At 42.2% G+C, this 21,484-nt stretch overlaps 1 protein-coding gene and 1 long non-coding RNA gene across 3 annotated transcripts; one reads left to right on the top strand and one right to left on the bottom strand.

The window, feature by feature from the left end:
* The first annotated feature begins 260 nt into the window (after positions 1 to 260).
* SLN (sarcolipin) lies at positions 261 to 4,683 on the top strand. Its single transcript, NM_001082387.1, has 2 exons — positions 261 to 354; positions 4,062 to 4,683. Exon 2 carries the CDS (start codon positions 4,137 to 4,139, stop codon positions 4,230 to 4,232), a length of 96 nt encoding a protein of 31 aa, NP_001075856.1. The 5' UTR covers positions 261 to 354; positions 4,062 to 4,136; the 3' UTR covers positions 4,233 to 4,683.
* A 12,345-nt stretch (positions 4,684 to 17,028) lies between these two features.
* Positions 17,029 to 19,061, bottom strand: LOC138850557 (uncharacterized). 2 transcript variants are annotated; one of them, XR_011390487.2, is made up of 2 exons: positions 18,537 to 19,061; positions 17,029 to 17,721 (listed from the first exon to the last, which is right to left on the bottom strand). It is a non-coding gene; the product is annotated as an uncharacterized LOC138850557 (long non-coding RNA). The 2 variants fall into 2 exon arrangements; XR_016234394.1 differs by having other exon boundaries at positions 18,764 to 19,057.
* Between the last annotated feature and the right edge of the window lie 2,423 nt (positions 19,062 to 21,484).

Here is a 21,484-nt window from a genome sequence, read left to right as displayed (position 1 = left end):
TATTCATGAAAATGCAAAGGATCAATTTAAAATCCATATCAAGTGCACCAAAAGGGAACTGGAAATAGAAGTTTTAGTGCCCTTTGATGTTTAAATAAATTGGCAGCTGAAGAAACAGTCTTAGTCAACATATTTCCAAGTCCCCCTGAACACAAATAGCCTCAAACCTTCAGGGTTGTTCCTTTCAGCTGTTTCATCAGTGACATCACAGTGTCACCTCCCTTGGACTACTTTAGGCCCTGCCCAGAGCCCAGGAGTCCACACAGCCTGGGAGATGAGCCGGAGTTGGAGCCAGAGTTGGAGAAAGTAAGGAGAAACCTACAGCAGCCAACGTGTGTCCTTGACCTTCTTCAGGTAACAGCAAGGTTTTTAGGCTTAGCATAGGGTGCATGTGTGTGTGTGTGTGTGTGCAAGTTTTAAATGAGAAAGGCAGAATGTTTACATATCTTAATAAAATAGGCAATACCTACCTTAAGATGTAAAGTCATTCCTATTTTCTTCATGCATGTTTCCCCTTCCGATAGTTACAAAACTTTTTTTATAGCACAGATGAAAGTCTTTAATTTTCTCAAAGACTCCATTGACTCCAAAGTCAAACTTCCTGTCCAATTTATTCATAGATTTTTGGTTTTCAGTTCATCCATATGGCAATCTCTTTGGATCATATGGCATGAACTTGACTTCAGGGAAGGTTTAAGTTGAAGCCAATAGAACTTGATTGATCTGGATTTTTGCCTAAATTTGGATATTCCTAAAAGGCATAAATGTGTGTGTGAGTAAAGTCTACAGTTAATTGTGAGCACACATGTTGAAAGAAATGGATCCTTTAGAAATTGTCATCTTAAGTGTGTTCTAGTCATTTAAAGAATACACGAAATAATAAATACTTAAGTTCACCATCAAAGTGCAAAAAATAGTAGGAGGTAAAGCAGAGGAAAGAAAGAATAATAATAGATAGCCTGTCAATTCAGAGATGACTATAAAGCAATATGAAGAACACATAAAACATATACAGTTTAAGACATAATTTTAGGGTATCAATTGTATAGCTGTCACCCAGGGCAGGAAGCAGTTCCTTGTTAGCATCCCAGAAATCTGTGCCAGATTACCTCCCCTGCTGTCCCAAGATGTTGAGATCATCTTGTCCTGGTTTTTATTTAAAATTTTACTAACCTCCTTAATATTGCGATAAAGTTCCATGTTTTTTATGTTAAATAGATGGAGTCATTTTGTTCTCTTGCAAACTATCTTACACCCAACAATTATATTTCTGAGATCCACACATTTTTGTTTTGTGTAGCTATAACTGAAATCCATGTATTTTATTTCTACTCTAGTATTAAAATGTATGAATATGCCAAGTTCTACTATTAACGAACATCTGTATTATTTCCAATTTGGGATTATTGTGAAAATGTTTCTGTGAATACCCTTGTATATGTGTCCTGGTGCATATGCACTTAAGCGTCTGGGGTGAAGTAAAATTGTTAGATACTAGGAGATGAGCATTTTTAAGCTTCAAAAATGTCAAATAGTTTCCCAAAGTGGTTGAAAATTCACACTAATTTTGTTTATTCAGACTAGTTCTTCGCCAGTGATAACTCTGTCTTGTAATTACTCCTTTGGAGTGACCACAATCCTAGTAACTAGTTCCGGTCAGCCATTCCTAGGCCTGCCTCTAATTTGCTGCCTTTAATGTGCCACCACACAAACAATTTAACCATTCTCTAAAAGTTATTTTTTTCCAGCTGTAATCTTGGGGGAGATAAAAATCACAATAATACTTATGTGAGTTTTTGTGAAGATAACAAAAGCATTTTTCTTATTTCCTGTTAGGCCATCATCCAAGACTCCCTTTACTTAAGAGCTTAATTTAAACAGCAGATTTGGTGGAGCAATTATTTTCCTCCCCCTGAATTGGGTTGTTTTGATCATTAAATACAGGATATTTACTGTATATCTGGAGAAGTTACCCAAGAAAGTGGGTATTTGGACCAGGGTTTGATTTCATTTAGAAAATCCTAAGGGAGAGTCTGTCTTTGTTTCTCATTCCTTTGCCTTTGCTCCTTGACTGGACTCACTGCCCTCCTGTTGCCTTCTTGCACTTGCTCTCCTCCTTTATGTGTTAATTTTCTTCGTTCATTTTCTCCTCCAAGCAAATGTCTGTAAAGATTTTCATTAGCAATGTAGTACTTCCTTCATGCTGAGGGCCAAACGATGGATAAGAATTAAGAGGGAAATGAAACATTAACCAGTCTCATTCACCATATTTTGAACCAAGATTCAATAACCTAGAGGTTGCTATCATCTGACTTAATCTGCTCTACCAACAAGTATGCAACATGAACAATGACTATTCATATGGTATTCATGCAATTAATAATTTGGCCATTCATAAGTAATAAATATAGTAGTTATAATTAATAATTTATCATAAGCCAATAATTTGCTAGCAACCCTTTCAGTTCCTGGAGCTCCCACCCTTAACAAACAGCTTTCTTCTTTAAAACTTTTCACTCCACAGTAGACTTTTGTTGTAAATATCTAAAGTATAGATATCTAAGAATCTAAAGTACCTAACATATCCAAGTCTTTCATTTAGACCACATAGCAAAATGCCAGTTATATCTCATCACTAAAGTAATAGATTGACTGTAGTACATGCATTCTCAAAGTATGATTCCCTGCATGTACAATCTGTACACCCTAAGAGGATACCATCCCTGCTCTTTGAAGTGTTTACAATCTAGGCACATCCTGGACTGGACTAAAAATAGCTGGCGCAATCCCTTTTTGAAATAGAAGTACCCATGAGGTTAACACTTGCTCTTTGGACTGAGTATCTGTTGTGTGAGGGACTTTTGATTGACCCTAGTAGGCTCTGTGCCCTGTGCAGGGCTTGTCAGAAGCCACGCAGCTGTTGAAACTGCTTTGTGCTTTCACCAAGGTTGGATGAAGACTTAAAGCAGCCTGAAACTAGAATATTATGATCTCCCATGCCTATATGGGAAGTCAAGGCAGGAACAACACTGGACCGGAACATTTTTCTGTTTTGGTGCCTTGTATGGTGATCCTTTAAGTTAGCAAAGAGGACACACATACACACACACATTAATCTGAGAGAGAAAAATGTACTATTTTGTATGTTATCCAAAGCATCCATACAATGAACGAGTTAGTTTTCATGACATTCAGCAGAAAAGCCAGGCTCTGTTTATTTGTCAGAGTGAGTGTGTGTGTGTGTGTGTGTGTATTTAAAGGTTGTGGGGGCTGGCAAGCCCAAAATCTTCAGGGCACACTGGCTGAGTGGAGAGAGACTCAGTTAGGACTTGCAGCTCTGGTCCAAATATGATTTGTGATTGAGGTGCTGGCATGTTGGGTTTCTTCCGAGGCCTCTCTTTGGCTTGTGAATGGACCTATGGCCTTCTCTCTCTATGTGTCTGTGTCCTAATCCCCACTTGTTACAAGGACAGCTGTCATTGGAGTAGGACCCATCTTAGTGACCTCAGTTTAATTATCTCTTGAAAAGCCTTATTTCTAAATGAAGTCACACTCAGAAGTATTGGGCTTTAGGACTTCAGCATGACATTTTAATTAATCAATTTTTAAAAAATTATTTAGTTATAGATCAGAATTACAGAGTGTAGGGAGAGAGAGAGAGAGAGGTCTTCCATCTGCTAATTCACTCCCTAGATGGCTGCAATGGCCAGGGCTGGGTCGGGCCAAAGCCAGAAGCCAGGCACTTCTTACAGGTCTCCCATGTGGGTGCATGGGCCCAGGCACTTGGGCCATCTTTCACAGCTTTCCCAGGAGCATTAGCAGGGAGCTAAATCAGGAGTGGGATTCAAACCAGTGCGCATAAGGGATGCTGGGACTGCAAATAATGGTGGCTTAGCCTCTGTGCCACAGCACCAGCCACAACATATGGCATTTTAGAGAGACACAATCCAGCCCCCAAACAGTCTCCTTTTCCACAGCATGTTTTTTTTCCTTTGAGGAAAGAACTAGAGTTGTCTCACAGGATGCTCACTCATCTCCCGTGTCTTCTTTGTCCTTGTCAGGAGGTGAGGACGAGCCAGAGGCCTTTGCTGTGCCCTCGGAAGCCTGCCACAAGTTCTCACTGAGCCACGCTGAGAATGGAGCGATCCACCCGGGAGCTGTGTCTCAACTTCACTGTTGTCCTTATTACAGTGATCCTTATTTGGCTCCTTGTGAGGTCCTACCAGTACTGAGAGGCCATGACACCCTCTTGGGATTGACTGAGACTCTGGAGCTGCCTGCTGTATGCCCTGCAGTCCCGCTGCTGTCATTGTCATGGGATGCCATTCTTGGCACCCACGGGCACCTCTGATCTGCACTCGCAATGTCTGACATGCCCTACTGCTAGGGTTGATTGTGTGTTCTTTTAAGATGCGGCTCTCAAGGGCTGCCAAGTGTTTGCCAGTGAGTGTCAGATTTATTCCCCAACTCTTACTGCAAATGTGTTAGACATGCCACAAGGTTAAAATTAAACTGGATTCGTAATGATATAGAATTGTAACAAGCCCCTGATCTGTCTCACCTCACAGCCCTTCAATCCACACTGTCTACAACCAAACTCTAGTTCAACCCAGCAGAAGAAATGTTACAGGAAGTCTTTGTCAGCCCTTATAGCTATCATGTGAATAAAGTTAAGTCAACCACAAAAACTACTTTTAGAATTTATTTTAGCTTCCGTGTGTGGCACAGTGTCTGACCCTTGGCTGGGATTGAAGTGACAAATGCCTCAGTATTTCTAGCATTTGAGATAAGCCAACTGCAGAGGATTTGAAGCCCAGTCAACTAAGAGTGTCACATTTCAAATAAGTCCGATGGTTCAGTGCTCCCTAGACTTTCCTCCTGAACTGGTCTCAAGGGCAGCAGGAGAATAAATCAATTCTACTCGGGGGTCTAGGGCCTAGCCTGAAGCTTCTGTTAAAAATGCAAAATTTCTTTGAAGTCTTGTGATTTATTTTTAGAATTCACAAGAACTCTTTCTGTTACCCTATATTATCTTCATGATTACTTTAATACAAATATTTAGAATTATTTACCACTGAGCAGAACTCAAACGAGAGTCATGTCTTTAACGTTTGATTGTTGTCATTATGTAAAATGAGCTCATCATTAATAAGCTACAGTTATGAAGAGAGAAAAATAGAAAATACAACCTTACATATATGCTATAAAGGAGACATATGAAATAGACATTTCTTAAGCATGTTGCTAGAATATTCCATGAGAGAACAAATCTGTTACTGTGCTAGTTCTGATGTGACCATGGAGAAGGGGAAATATCATTAAGCCTCCTCCTTCACTGCACCTTTCATGAAGGCATTCCTTGCCCAGAGTCCAATCTGTCACTGAGGCTTTGCCCACACAGCATTGTGATTCTCAGCCTGGCTGCACCCAAAGAAAGTCAATTTTAAGTCAGGGGTGATTTTTCAAAATCCTGGTACTGGATCTGCTTCAGGCCAATTAAATAAAAATGTCAGGGGGTAGGACCTAAGCACCTGAGGTCCTGTAGAGGATTACATGGGGTAGCCAGAGTTGAGACTCACTGATACCAGCGCTTACTTCTCAAGTACTGATGTGACTGTGAATCACCCAAAGTCCTATTTAAATGCAAATTACAATTCAGTTCTGAATCTGATTCAATCCCCGGGTGGGGCCCGAGAGTCTACATTTCAGACAAGCTTCTAAGTGATGTCAGTTCCACAAATGGCTACACTTGGATTAGCACATTAGGATTACCTGGAAACTCCTAGAAAAACACCAAGCTTCAGCCTATTTCTAGAAGCTGCTACTTCAATAGGCCTTAGAAGGACTCCAGGTGATTCTAATGTGTAGCCAGGATTAAGAATCTTATTTAATGAAACGAAACTGTACTTTGCAAGAAATTCCCAACAAAAGTTGGGAAATAGCAATGTATGGTCCTCAATATTCTGTCCCTAATTACAGAGTTAGAGAACACATATGCACGTGCAACTGCTAATGACTCGGTAGGCAGCACGCCTACTCATGGGCATGTCTAGGGCCTTTGGCAGATTGTTAGCAGTCTTTCCATTACTTAAAGAAAGCATCAGAGGCTCTACCAGTATTTGCGGGTTTGAGAACATGTGCATGTGGTGATAGGAGGGAAATAGTAGAAGAAATGACACAACAGTCCTTCAGGCTCTGGCCTCTCACTAAAGTCTGTGCCCTGGTTCCCACACTTAGAGCACGTGCCATTTATTGGGTCTGCTGTATGTAAAGGCCTGTGCTAGGCACTTTCCATACATTATATCCTTAGCATATGTGGGAGCTAAGGAGCAGAGCCCTCATTAATCAGGTGTAAGAGGTAAAATTAGGATGACCACAGTATCATCTTTAAAAAAAAAAAAGATTTATTTATTTATTTGAGAGTCAGAGTTACACAGAGAGAGGAGAGGCAGAGAGAGGAGAGATCTTTCATCTGCTGGTTCACTCCCTAGTTGGCTGTAATGGCCAGAGCTGCGCTGATCCAAAGCCAGGAGCCAGGAGCTGCTTCTGGGTATCTAATGCAGGGGCAGGGGCCCAAGCAGTTGGGCCATCTTCTACTGCTTTCCCAGGCCATAGCAGAGAGCTGGATCAGAAGTAGAGCAGCCAGGATTCAAACCAGCACCCTTATGGGATGTCAGCACTATAGGTAGCGGCTTTACCCACTACGCCAAAGCACTGGACCCAGTATCATCTTTTTTTTTTTTTTTTTTTTTTTTTTTTTTTTTTTTGACAGGCAGAGTGGACAGTGAGAGAGAGAGACAGAGAGAAAGGTCTTCCTTTGCCATTGGTTCACCCTCCAATGGCTGCTGTGGCCAGCGCACCGCACTGATCCGAAGCCAGGAGCTAGGTCCTTCCTCCTGGTCTCCCATGGGGTGCAGGGCCCAAGGACTTGGGCCATCCTCCACTGCACTTCCTGGCCACAGCAGAGAGCTGGCCTGGAAGAGGGGCAACTGGGACAGAATCCGGCGCCCCGACCGGGACTAGAACCCGGTGTGCCAGCGCCGCAAGGCAGAGGATTAGCCTAGTGAGCCGCGGTGCCAGCCTGGACCCAGTATCATCTTAATCTCTGTTGGGGACTGCATGCAAATCATGCTTCATTGTAGATTTCTGATTTCCAAACCATTTGATTATCTTTTAAGTTTTGCCCCCAGATTCTCCAGTCTTCTAAACTACCAACCTAATTAGATAAAGTTGACAATTGTAATTCTCCGTGTAATTTCTCTGCCAATTTTCACGTCTGCTATTTCCCCAACTTCCTGTGACTGGATCTACAGATAGGTCCCAAATGCAAACCACATAATGTTCCACCTTTGTAGGGGTAAGATACTCACTAATGATGTCACTTGTGGGGTTACGAGTTACGTCTATGTCTTTCACACTTGGAATGCCTAGTCATGAGGGCTAAATCCCTGACTCATGAGACTCCTTGTATGTATAACCTTGCCCGGGACCTTGGGTCTCCTGAATCATCATAGTACTGTCAATGTTATCCACATCCACTCAAAGCCTGCCTGGCCACCTCAAATATATGCTAATTCTCTGGAACCAGAACCAGAGCGCTGAAGCCCAGTTGTTATTTCAAAAACCAGCCCATCACCTTGACCTTACACTAGCTTCTTTCTCTTTAGTCCATTCACTCCTTCAGCAACTTCTTATTTTGAAACTGACATGTGTTGGGCATTGTACTAGACATTAGGGATAAAACAAAAAAATAGATAAAACCCATTCACAGGAAGGCTGTGATTTGTGGGGGAGACAAGTATTGGAGTGCTGTGGGGGAGATTCGAGGCAAAAGGGACATCACAAACAATGACTCAAAGGTCAGAGAACATGATGAATTTAGGATATTGAAAGTATCTGCATGGTTGAAGCAGAGAGGGTCTCTCCAACCACTGGCACTAGTTATGGCACAGAAGGCCAAATCTGGTGATTCTGACCATGTCACTTTGACTTCCAAGTTGGAGCATTTCTGGGATCCCTGTCCATCAGGCTTCAGTCACTGGGAGGGACCTCCTGCCACCAAAAATTATTTGAAACTATGTCTGTGGTCACACAGAGCTTGGACAATGGGTCTTGGGTCACACAGTTACAGCCAGGTCAGTTCTCTCTACTTACCATGTCACCCTGTTGAGCAGCTCTCTGTTGGGTGATGTTTCCCTCTTCTTGCCATAAATCTTAGGGTATCTTGTGGTTGAGCTGCCCACATTTAATGCCAATCATTTGAATCAAAAAATACATTTTACAGTTCTGGTTTAGATTTTTCAATCTAGTGTTCTCTAAAATCACTAAATTGGATATTTTCTGGAATGTACCATTTTGTATAACTATTATGTTGAAATAAACACACAGGCTTTTATGGGTTTCTGATAGTCCCAACATCTTATCTAGTCTCTATCTCCCCTCCCTGGGGCTACAAAATAATGGCTTCATAAGACACAAGAAATTTTCCAGATAATCCATGGCCCAAGCACATGGCTCTAAGAGAAGAGCTCCAAGGTACGCCAACCTGATCAGCTCCCCTAATCATGTTTCTATGTTTGCTCCATTGACCTAGGCAGGAGTGTGTGAAAATGGTCATGAAATTGTAGTTCTTCCATTGTTTTCTAATTTAATTTGGGGCTCTCAATCAATGTAGAGGACATATCAAGGGGATGTCTTCACTGTCCCTTTTGCCATAAGTCTTAGGGTGCCACACTCAGCCCCCAGCCACCCCATACTTATATGGGATTTCCCAACGCCTTCTTCATTGGGCAGAGTATATCTGTTTCTACCTGGAAATCCCACTACTTAGAATCCTGTCTCTAACGCCTAGAATACCCCAGAAAGTACTTAGCAACAAAATAAATTAGTTCTGATCCCTTTCCCTCTGGTATGCTCTCAGGTATATTTTATAATTTTTCCATTTTCAAAATATTTAAAATTTTTTGTGATCGAGAAGACCCTTCTTAGCTGATCTGCCTGTAGATTCTCCCGTTTCCCTGTCCCACAGGCCTTCCTTCCATTCTCATTCCCAACCACTTCCTGCCATCTGTAATTTCCAAGCCGTCTAAGCTCTCCTCCACCGCAGTGACCTTGCACAGCTATTCCTTTTATCTGAATGCCCTAATCAAGTCCTGCTCATTGGTTTAAGATCGCCATCCAGTGTTATTACTCTTTTGAAATTACACCAGATAATTCCCTCTCTGGGCCTCATGCCTAACCACATTCACAGCACTTATCACATTGCGTTGCACATCTTTCTCATGTGTGTTTCTTGTCTAATAGCATTCTCCCATATGCTTGATTGTTGTCCCTAGCTAACCCATCATCATCACCATTGGATAAGTATCAGTTGAACACACCATTTACTGTTTGGGTAGGTATAAAAATCTTTGAACTAGACATGTACTCACTTCTGTGACCAAGTGCATGGTTTATGTTCACTGAAGTACAATTTTAAAAGAGGCATGAAAAAAGTTCTAGTACCAAAAGTTTCAATACATTAATGAGCAAACCAAACTTCTTTTTAAACTTTAGGCAATTGAAACAGTTTTTCCAAAGGCAGTTTGCTTCTATATGAAATATTCATAATGCTTGTTTCTTTTGATCTGTCTCTATCAACATCCTGAACAATTTGACGATGTTTATGAATTACTCATCAAAGCCCAAAGTGTTGAGCATATTTTCAAATTCATCTACAAACAGGGTGGTACTGGAGAAATTTCCATTTTTTCACACTGCATAATGTTGGGGTCAGAATTCCTGTATAAACAGAATATTTAAACAAACTTTATTGCATACCTACCATGTGTAGGAACTTTCATCACTTCTATTTAATTTCCTTTTTTCTTATGAGGTATTTATCTTTATTCAGACCTTAACCGCCAGAAGACTGAGACTCGGAAGAGACAAGTCACAAACCCTAAAATACAGAGCAAATCCAGTTCTCTCCAACTCTGAGATCAGGCAGACAGGGCTCTTCCCAATCGCTACAGCTGCTCCTCTACAGCATCAGGTAAATGGTTATAGGGCATGAGCCACATTGTCTTACTCTGGATAAAGGTGCTAAGAGTATGGTGCCTATAGCTCAGTCACACGGGGTGTGCAACTTATACAATTCTCTGTTTCCCATGAATCTGAAATAAGCCCTAGTATCATCTTTTCTTTGTCTGTTAACTGAGCAGTAGATAATAAGAGAGGAGAATATTGATGGTTGATTAGCTGCTTTCAATGTGTCAGAGTTACTTGTAGGGATTAAGTGGAAATGACAGCTCCATCTACGGCATCAGCTGGTTATACACACTTGAAGGAATTTGTCACATGGTAATTTTCATCTCCTATTTGTTAGAACATTTGGAAGTAAAGCATTTAAGAAAGCATGACCTTTGAATTCATAGATTGTATTTCACTTATGAAAATGTGGACTCTGATGAGTTACTGAATTTTTGTGAATCTTAATTGCCTTATTTATAAAAATAGAGGATAATACCTTTGAAGGATCACTGCTAAATCAGATAATAATTATCAAATTCTTAGCGCAATACTTGGCAATTAGTAGGTGCTCAAAAATTAATGGTTAATCTTATTACAACATAAGCAAAATGTATACTTGGTACAAAGTATTCCCTAAAATTGTGTTAGGAATTGGTGATGAGGCCTTATAAAACTCTTGTAAAAGTTAGATATTCATGCTTAAAACCATTTTTTTTTACTTTTTGTTTATTTCACACACACACACACACACACACACACAATCTTCCATCCAGTGGTTCATTCTCCAGATGCCCACAAGCTGCGGTTCAGCCAGGCTGAAGCCATGAGCTGGAACTCAATCCAAGTCTCCCACATGGGTGGCAGAGACCCAAGCACTTGAGCCACCACCTGCTACCTACCAGAGTGTGCAATTTTAGTAAGCTGAAACTGGAAGCAAATCCCAGGTACTCTGATATAGGAATCTCAAGTGATGTCTTAACCACTGTGCCAAATACACCATCCCGACCCTGTGCCACGCACACACTTTTTTAAGCAGGAGAAGGAGATAAGTGAATTGAATATGTCTTTGCTTCTGAAAGGTACAACATATTTTTCAAAATGCAAGAACTACTGGAATTATAATACCTGACTGTTCAATTGCTAATTCCTGTGCCAACACAAGACATTGTTGAGAGGCAATCTCTAAGATGGGAATCTGGCTCACTACATTTTAAACCAGCTCCCCACATGATTCTTAAACTCACTGAAGTCTGAGAACCACTAATCCACGACATTCTTACACACTAGCTCTCATTTGCATTTCTAACAGAAAGGATTCAAGTTCTGGTAGGACTGAGAAGTTCACACATTTCTTCTGTCTTAAGATCAAAGAAGTTTTGGCCGGCGCCATGGCTCACTTGGCTAATCCTCCGCCTGCGGCGCTGGCACTCCGGGTTCTAGCCCCGGTTGGGGCGCTGGTTCTGTCCCTGTTGCTCCTCTTCCAGTCCAGCTCTCTGCTGTGGCCTGGGAAGGCAGTGGAGGGTGGCCCAAGGGCTTGGGCCCTGCACCCGCATGGGAGACCAGGAGGAAGCACCTGGCTCCTGGCTTTGGATCGGCGCAGCGCCGGCCGTAGCGGCCATTGCGGGTGAACCAATGGAAGGAAGACCTTTCTCTCTGTCTCTTTCTCTCTCACTGTCTAACTCTGCCTGTCAAAAAAAAAAAAAAAAAGAAGTTTTAAATTTTATTTTTCTTTATATTTATTTGAGAGGCTGAGAAACAGATAGCCAATTCCATTCACTGGTTCACTCCCCAAATGCTTGCAACAGCTGGAGCCAAGCTCCAGTGCTGAAGTCTAGAATATAATCCAGGTCTTCCACATTCCAGGGGTGACAGGAATGCAGTTTCATGAGCCATTGTTGCTGGATCCCAGCGCTTGCATTAGCAGGAAGCTGGAATCATTAGTTGGAGCCAGGAATCAAATCCAGACATTCCAATATGGGATATGGGTGACCTAACCACTAGACTAAATGCCTGATTCTCTATTCCCTTGAACTACAAACTCTCTTTCTCCTCTTTGTCCTCCTATTTTTCTTCCTTCCTCCCCATTTCTCCAAGGAAAGCTGTCCTTGCACCCTCCACTTCCAATTCCTCCACCCAGTTCCAACTCAGCTACCATACTAGTTCTGTAAATTCTTTCCCAAACAAGTTTGCCTCTTTGTACTTCTGTCTACAGCTCTGCTTATGCTATGCTTTGAGTATGTTCTTTTTTTAAAGATTCATTTATTTATTTGAAAGTCAGAGTTACACAGAGGAGAGGCAGAGAGAGAGAGAGAGAGAGAGAGAGAGAGATTCTTCCATCTGATGAGTCACTCCCCAGTTGGCTGCAATGGCTGGAACAACACCGAAGCCAGGAGCCAAGAGCTTTCTCCGGGTCTCCCATGGGGGTGCAGGGGCCCAAGGACTTGGGCCATCTTCTACTGCTTTTCCAGGCCATGGCAGAGAGCTGGATCAGAAGTGGAGCATCCGGGTCTCAGACCAGCACCCATATGGGATGCCAGCACTGCAGGCCAGGGTTTTAACCCCCTGTGCCACAGCACTGGCCCCTTGAGTATGTTTTGTTCTCACCAAAACCCATGTTGAAGCTTAATTCTTCAATGTGGCAGAGCTTGGAGGTGCGGTCTAGGGGGCAGTGTCTGGGTCTTGGGTGCAGAGACCTCATGAATAGATGAACGTCTTCTCGCAGGAGTGAGCGAGCTCTGGCTCTCGCGGGACTGGGCTGGTTACGCGAGAGCAGGTTGTGAATGGAGCTCTGCTTACTCACTGCCTCTTGCCTCTCACCTACCTGTTCCTGCTCACTCTTGCACTTTCTGCATGAGGCCTCTCCAGAAGCAGCAACCCCCATCTGGAACTTCCCAACCTCCAGAATCGTCAATGAAATAAACCACTTTTCTGTATGAATCACCTAGTCCCATGCAGTCTGTTAGAGCAACAGCAAATAGATTAGGACAATGGAATAAAAGTTAATTTTTAAGACTCCGAGGTTATATAAGGTGTAACCTTGTATGCAAGTGTTCTATTTTCAGAGAAGATGCTGGAACTGTCTTTCAAATTTTTAATAGCTTTATGTGGGGAGCAACTGGGAGCAACTCGGACTATACTGTTACTGGAATTAAGACTTATTCTATGCATCTGCTCTCCCACAATGTGGCGCTGGGAGAGGAGCGTACAGCTTCTACCCAGCTGCCTCTCACCAACTTGACAAGCTGCAAGAGCCGCTCCTGATTGGAGGAAAGCAGCGTACTCGGCGTGTGGGCAGCCAAGTTGGGATTGGCGGAAGAGGACTATAAAGGAGGAGAGAGACAACATGCACCAGGAACATCTAGGGGGAACATCTATCCGAATAACACCTGTGCAGCCCCCGAGAGAGCCGGCCGGCGGTGTGCCGCTCCCCCGCAGAAGTGGGGAAGGTGGCAGGGGGAACTGCCCTTCCACGGAGGTGGAAGGGTCGGTAGCCAACCCGGGAAGAACCAGCAGCAAACCCGGGGAGGGCCGAGCAGACGAAAGAACAGCGCAGGGTCCCGTGTCGTTCCTCCACGAAGACGGGGAGCGACAGCTTTAGAAATATTAAACGTCAATAAGTCTTTCCAAATTATGTCTCATTTTGAGCCTCACATTTTTCCTGGCATCACAGTGTACCCAAGGAATAACAAATCGGGATAAAGCAGTCTTCATTTTAGACCTCAAATTTTAAAAATTCCGAACTTTGTTGCTTCCTTCTTGGGTAAGTAAAGTGAAAATGAGTTTTCTCAGAAGCAGCAATTCTCTCCAGGCCTGCATGATATGAGAGTGGTCTGGGGCAGCGTTCATAGGCTCCCACAGCATTGCCTGACTCAGATCCAGCTGAGAGCGGCCTCTTTTCCAGCCACTCACCCGTGTCATATTCCCCTGACACTGCTTCAGAAAGGACATAGAGAAAATGAACCTATTTTCATTACATGCTGTGTCTACAAAGATGACAGGGGTAGTGAAACCCACCACCTATACAATCACAGGCACCCTGCCAAGTCCAAGCTAATTTGTCTTCACAACGGCAAGTGTTTCAGAAGCCCAGAGGTTCATGGTGGTGGTCTGACAATTCAGTATGAAAGCTGCTTCTGTCCTTTGCTGAATCCCCACTGAGCTTGCCATTCCACTCGTTTGCAAAGGCATTCACCGTGTCTTCAATCAATTTTGAACTTTCTCTGTTGAGTAGAAAGTGACACCTGGAATCCGAGAGTGGAGGAGCTACACAGGTGACATTGCTAAGCCCTTTTTGTAAGTTCCCACTCCCACCCCCACTCTGTCACACGACTGGAGTCACATTTATAATGTGGGCCACAAGAATAAGCAGAAAGGTGAACTTAGACGATTTCATGTGGTCACCTGTGATAATATCGTCGAATCTGGACTTTGGAAATGAGACAGCCACATGCAATTTGAGAGACTGCCAACACAAAGTTCATTATCCATTATACCATATGTCACTGATTTTAAGTGTGGTTTGGGCCAGTTCAGTCTGAATGTCACTTATGAAAGATCACATCTCTGACATTTACTATGATTGATGATTAGTCTCTGAACCATAAAGCATTCTGCTCATCAGAAGGACGTGTACAGTGAAACGTATTTCCCTTGAATGCTTTTGTACTTGATTCTCTCTCCTCACCCCCACCCCCATTTCCTGCTATTTTTAGTGTCCCAGGTATGTTTATTCTGATACCATAGTGGTTAATAGGGACTTTTAGGTGAGGCTGTATTTAATCCACAAATCAATTTTCCAAAATAAAAGGATATATTCTCTATCTATGGTGATGAGGTAAAGCAAGCCCAATAATCAAACCATATGACCACTCCTTCTATGAGGATGAGTGTTGGGGTCTTAAGCCTGTGGCTAGCCCCTGACCAGCAGGGGAAGTACAGGCACTCCCTGACAAGGCGAACGGGAAAGGTAAAGTTGACAGGTCAGGCACACTGCAAGCACCCGTGAGTTCTGTCAAAGTAGGAACTACTTTATTGAGGAGTATACAGGCTTATAAAGCTTACGAAAGACATGCGCAGTAGGGGAGCCAATCAGTGAAAAGGTCATGCAGGCATGGGTGGACCACGCATAGGAGCACCTTAAGCAAAGTATAAGGATCACTCACTGTCTACATGTCCGGAAGTAAAGCGGACCTATCCCTGCTGGTGGTCTGATCTTATGTAGCTTAACTGCAGCAGCTGCAAACACACCCCTCGAACATCTGCCAGGCGCCATATTGTAATGAGATTTTAGGCAATGCCCAGCCAATGAGAATGAAGGAGTATCTCTGCTGGGAGGAAATGACCTATAAGTACCTGACAGCAGGCATATATTTTAATAAGTACCATTTTTATATTAACTTCAGAAATAGACTAGGTTCTTCTGAATCTTACTTATGATTTGAAAAAAGATACCAGGGGAGGGTGTTTGGCCTAGTGGTTAAGATGTCATTTGGGATGTCTATGTCTCATATCAGAATGCTTGGGTTAGAGTTGCAGCTCTGCTCCCCGTGGAAGCTTTCTGCTAATGTTTGCCCTTGCAGGCATTAGGTGATGGCTCAAGGAATTGGGTTCCAGCCACTCACATGGGGGTCTGGATTGAGTTACTGACTCCTAGCTTCCACCCTGGTGGAGACTTGGCTGTTTTGGGCATTTGAAGAGTGAACCAGCCGAATGAGAACTGTCTATCTGTCCAACTGCCTCTCTGCCTCTCCACTAAATAAAAAAAGAAGTACATAGAGTTAAAATAAAAGATCTCATAATTTTTCCCCATCTGGTTGCCATAAAAAAAACTCAGCCCTGAAATATGAGTTGTTCTGTTCTTACACGATTTTAATTTAAAGTGACTGTAATTCTTCAGTATAATGTCATATTTTCTGGAAAGAGACAAATTTATTCAAATTTTGTTTGGCTTGACTTTCCTTGAAGCTGTTAAGAGTCTGGCTAAGATTAAATTCTAGTCATATTTATTAAATGTTTCTTTTCTTTTAAAAATTATTTTGAAATCTATGCACAGCTTTTAATGCAAGATTATTTATTTGAAAAATAGAGTTACAGAGGAAGAGGAGGAGAGACAGAGACAGAGATGTTCCATACTCTGTTTCACTCCCCAAATAGAGGCAACAGCTGGGGCTGGACCAGGCTGAAGCCAGGAGTCAGAAGCTTCTTCCAGATCTCCCACACGGCTGGCACAGGCCCAAGCACTTGGGCCATATTCTCAGGGACATTAGCAGGGAGCTGGGTTGGAAGTGGAGCAGCTGGGACTTTGACCCGGTGCCAATACTGGATGCTGGCACTGCAGGCAATAGCTTAACCAGCTGTGCCACAGTGCCAGTCCAGCCTTTCTTTAAAGAAAGATTTAATTATTTATTTGAAAGGCAGAGTGACAGGGAAATCTTCCATCCACTGGTTCACTACACAAATGCCAACAAAAGTAAGGTGTAGACCAGGCCAAAGCCAGGAGCCAGGAATTCCATCCAGGTCTCCCATGTGGTAGCAAGCACTCAAGTACTTGAACCATTATCTGCTGCTGCCCAGATCAGCAAGAAGCTAGATAAGATGGGGAGAATCTGGGGCTTGAATCAGGCACCCTGATATGGGATGTAGGCATCCATAGTGGTGGCTTAACCCCTTCTGCTACAATGCCTACCTCACATCATTCTTTCTTACCCTTTTCATCAACAAAAACTTCATGACTGTTTCATAGCTTTTAGCTTTAAGATTCTGTGACTATAAAATGAGGTGAAGGACTCCATAGCCATATGTGTGTGGTTAAGATTCACCAGGGAACAGAGACGCAAGAGGAGAATGAGAGCAGTCATTATTGTCCATTTTAATATAGTAGAACCCTTTGACTTACACAAACTATGAAATCCTTTCAAATGAATGCTCACATTGCATAGCACCCTGCCATTGTACTTAAACTCTACCACGTAATGCAGGCACAGTTTCAATTGAGAGGTAGGAGAGATACACTGGTAATAATTTGAGGTTACTTTTTTTTATTTAGTAAATATAAATTTCCAAAGTACAGTTTATGGATTACAATGGCTTCCCCCCCCCCATAATTTCCCTCCCACTCACACCCCTCCCATCTCCCGCTACCTCTCCAATTCCATTCACATCAAGATTCATTTTCAATTCTCTTTATATACAGAAGATTGATTCAGTATATATTAAGTAAAGATTTCATCAGTTTGCACCCACACAGAAACACAAAGTGTAAAATACTGTTTCAGTACTAGTTATAGCATTACTTCACATTGGACAACACACTAAGGACAGATCCCACATGAGAAGTAAGTACACAGTGACTCCTGTTGTTGACTTAACAATTTGACACTCTTGTTTATGGCATCAGTAATCTCCCTAGGCTCTAGTCATGAGTTGCCAAGGCTATGGAAGCCTTTTGAGTTTGCCAACTTCAATCTTATTCCGACAGGGTCATAGTCAAAGTGGAAGTTCTCTCCTCTCTTCAGAGAAAGATACCTCCTTCTTTGATGGCCCCGTTCTTTCTACTGGGATCTCACTTGCAGAGATCTTTCATTTAGGTCTTCTTCTTCTTCTTCTTCTTTTTTTTTTTTCCAGAGTGTCTTGGCTTTCCATGCTTAAAATACTCTCTTGGGCTCTTCAGCCAGATCTGAATGCCTACTAGCTGAGCACCAAAGGGGAAACCTGTTGAAGTGAAATGGACACTATGAGAAACAGTGACTTGATCAGCCCTTGTCCTGACTGTTGATGTACAATGTAATACTTTATCCATTTTAGTATTTTTTTTGTTCTAGTACTATTGGTTGAACTCTGCAATTAACACACAATTATTCTTAGGTGTTTAAATTTTAACTGGAAAGTGATCCCTGTTAAATATAAGAGTGGGAATAAGAGAGGGAGGAGATGTACAATTTGGGACATGCTCAATCAGACTTGCCCCAAATGGTGGAGTTAGAAACGTGCCAGGGGGATTCCAATACAATCCCAGCAAGGTGGCATGTACCAATGCCCTCTCACTGGTCCAAGTGATCAACTTCAGTTCACAATTGATCACACTGATAAGTCTAAGAATCAAAGGGATCACACAAACAAGACTAGTGTCTGCTAATACTAACTGATAGAATAAAAAAGGGAGAGAACGATCCAACATGGGAAGTGGGATACACAGCAGACTCATAGAATGGCAGATGTCCTAAATAGCACTCTGGCCTCAGAATCAGCCCTTGAGGTTACTTTTAAATTATTTATACAGGGAATAATTATCTCCTCACCATTAAACCTCTAATACAGTTTCTGAAATATTTCAGCTAGAAGATATTACAAGGTTATTGGGTCAACACTGAAACTTTATTATTATTAATATAAAGAGAACAGAATTCCTGTATTTCATAGATAAAATTCTCAGAAGATATCCATACTTCCTTCCCTCCCTCCCTCCATCCCCACTCATTCTGAATTTTATAGCTGGAAGACCTTAGATAAGCTCCACAACTACTCACCATGATTGTTAGTGACAATGCTGGGGCTGAGAAGCCAGAACATTTTCCGACTGGCAACTTTCAATAATTAGATTCCTCTACTGTAATCTGTCCTTACAGTTCACAGGTTGGGAAAATAGGACAAAATCTTGTTGCTTTAGGTGGTGGCCCAAGGACTGTGTCCTATGCACACTTATACAACTGGAAGTGTGTAAACATGTGGCTACCCACGAGCAAGTTTCCCTTACCATGGGCTGGAAAACGTGTTGACACATGGCCTGGCTGGATATTCAGGCCTCTCTACTGATGATTCCACTTCTGGAAGTGCAGTTATTTGAGACGGACCCTTCTGAATCTCCGTGAATCTTTCTTACGGCTACTTAAGATAAACACTTTAGCTCTCATTAAAGCTGAAAATGAAAAGGAAATTTCAGCAAGGGTTGAAATGTTAGCTGTGGAGAGGCATAAACCACTCCCCTGACCTCTGAGATTCCCTACAATATCATTGGGTGGTTTCCTTGAAAATGTTATTTACAGCTCTCAGATGTTAAGACCAGCTGCTTACAGATATCTTTCATATCTTTTCCTACTCTCAAGGAACATGATCTAAATATGAATCATCATGGGCATCAAGAGCTTGGCTAAAAAATCTTCCTAGTGACAGAGGATCCTATTCCCTGAGTGGTGCCAGGCGAATTCTTTCCATAGATTCTTCCTCAGAAGAGAGGTAATAGGGCTAAGTGGAAAAAGCATGAGCTTTGGCAACAGTTAGATTTGAATTTTAATCCTGACTCAGTCACTTAGTGATTGACCTAAGACAAATAAATTAAACTCTCTGAGTCAGTTTCTCAACTAAAAATGGAGATATTACCTACTCCAGAAAGTAGCACAAAAAAAATTGTGGATTTAAAAGTACACATAAAGTACCAAAGTATAGCAGATTCTAGATAAATTATAATTGGTGGTTATTATTTTTAAGTTACATCTGGCCACCAAAATGGAGCAGCAATTTCCTATATGTGATAAACTTTTGAGAGTCTATTCCCCTTCCAAGCCTTGTACACTGACCAATGCATGTTGTGTTGGGGCTAGGGAGCTGGATGAGAGGAGACAGAAAAAAGATAGTGCCTGGTCTTTTTACTAAAATTTTAGCATTCTTTTCCACCTTTCTCTTTTCATTCCTTTATTCACTGTTTACCTTAAAAACATTTCTTTTAAAATAAAAAATAATACATCAATACATCCTTGTTAAAAATGTGAACAGAAGCATCCTTGTGATTCCTTTTTTCTGATAAGGGGACAGTCAAAATAGCTGCTGCAGGACCAGCGCTGTGGCCTAGCAGGTAAAGCTGCCGCCTGCACTGCTGGCACTGGTTCGAGTCCTGGCCTCTCCACTTCCAACCCAGCTCTCTGCTATGGCCTAGGAAAGCAGTAGAAGATGGAACTGCTTGGGCCCCTGCACCCACGCGGGAGACCCAGAAGTCCTAGCTCCTGGCTTCAGATTGGCACAGCTCCGGCTGTTGTGGCCATCTGGGGAGTAAATCAGCGGATGGAAGACCTCTCTCTCTCTCTCTTTCTCTCTCTCCCTCTCTTTATCTCTCTCTCTGCCTCTGCCTCTTTGTAACTCTGACTTTCAAATAAATAAAATAAAACTTTAAAAAATAGCTGCTGATATGGAAATGAAATGCTAGGAAGTAAACATCTTCCTGATGGAAGTAAAAAATATTTTATATATTAATTTTACCATATGGAGTTTAATAAAAATAATGATAATATGTAAAAGTAATGTAATTTCAAATACAGTCACATGGCTAAACTCTTTGTTAATTCCAGTAGTTTGACAGCTGTTGCTGTTGCTGCTAAGGAATTTCCAGTTGGATAATCACACATTAGGCAAATAGTGACATCTTGTTTCTTCCTCTCAAATTTGCATTCCTTGTGTCTTCTTAATTCAGGTTGCATTGGCTAGGTTCTCTAATAATATGTTGATTGATAGGGATGGAGAGAACATTCTTGAAAAATTTCCTTATTCTACAGAGAATACTTTTACATTTTTCATATTGGATATCCTACTTGATGTAAGTTTTCGGTAGATACTTTTTAGCTGGTAAAGAAAGTTTCTCTTCTATTCTGAACTTGTTAAATTTAAAAAATCAGGATATGGTTTTAGATTTATCAAATTTTGTTGGTATCTAGTGGGATCCCCATGAAATGTCTTCTCATTTAAACTGGTAAGTAATTAAGCAACTTAAATTCATGGAGTATACCCTTCCTGGTCATAACACACACATACATGTTTTTAATTTTTATTTACTTATTTTAATTTTTTAAAGATTTATTTATTTTATTTGAAAGACAGAGTTACAGAGAGGCTGAGGCAGAGAAAGAGAGAGAGAGAGAGAGAGAGAGAGAGAGAGTCTTCCATCTGCTGGTTCACTCCCCAGATGGCCGTAATGGCCGGAGCTGTGCCGATCCAAAGCCAGGAGCCAGGAGCTTCTTCTGGGTCTCCCATGTGAGTGCAGAGGCCCAAAGACTTGGGCCATCTTCTACTGCTTTCCCAGGCCATAGCAGGGAGCTGGTGAAATGATCTTTTCTTGATCATTTGATAGAGCTCATTGGTAAAATTCATTAGGGATAGATCGTAGACTATTCAATTTCTCATGTATTTTTGAATTAGCTAAATATTCCACTTCCTGAGTCAACCTGGACAATTTTTGTTCTTTTCTTAAAAATCTTTCATTGAGCCGGTGCTGCGGCTCAATAGGTTAATCCTCCGCCTGTGGCGCTGGCACCCCGGGTTCTAATCCCGGTCGGGGCGCTGGATTCTGTCCCGGTTGCTCCTCTTCCAGGCCAGCTCTCTGCTGTGGCCCGGGAGGGCAGTGGAGGATGGCCCAGGGCCTTGGGCCCTGCACCCCATGGGAGACCAGGAAAAGGCGCCTGGCTTCTGCCATCGGATCAGCGCGGTGCAC

The sequence above is a fragment of the Oryctolagus cuniculus genome, chromosome 1 (assembly GCF_051225735.1).
Source record: "Oryctolagus cuniculus isolate XC-2025 breed Fujian yellow rabbit chromosome 1, ASM5122573v1, whole genome shotgun sequence".
NCBI classification, from domain to species: domain Eukaryota; kingdom Metazoa; phylum Chordata; class Mammalia; order Lagomorpha; family Leporidae; genus Oryctolagus; species Oryctolagus cuniculus.
The sequence above is the reverse complement of the archived record's forward strand: the minus strand, read 5'-3'. Positions and strand labels throughout refer to the sequence as shown.

Excerpts from the sequence above, each read along its gene's own strand:
- SLN (NM_001082387.1), top strand. The coding sequence starts at position 4,137 with ATGGAGCGATCCACCCGGGAGCTGTGTCTCAACTTCACTGTTGTCCTT.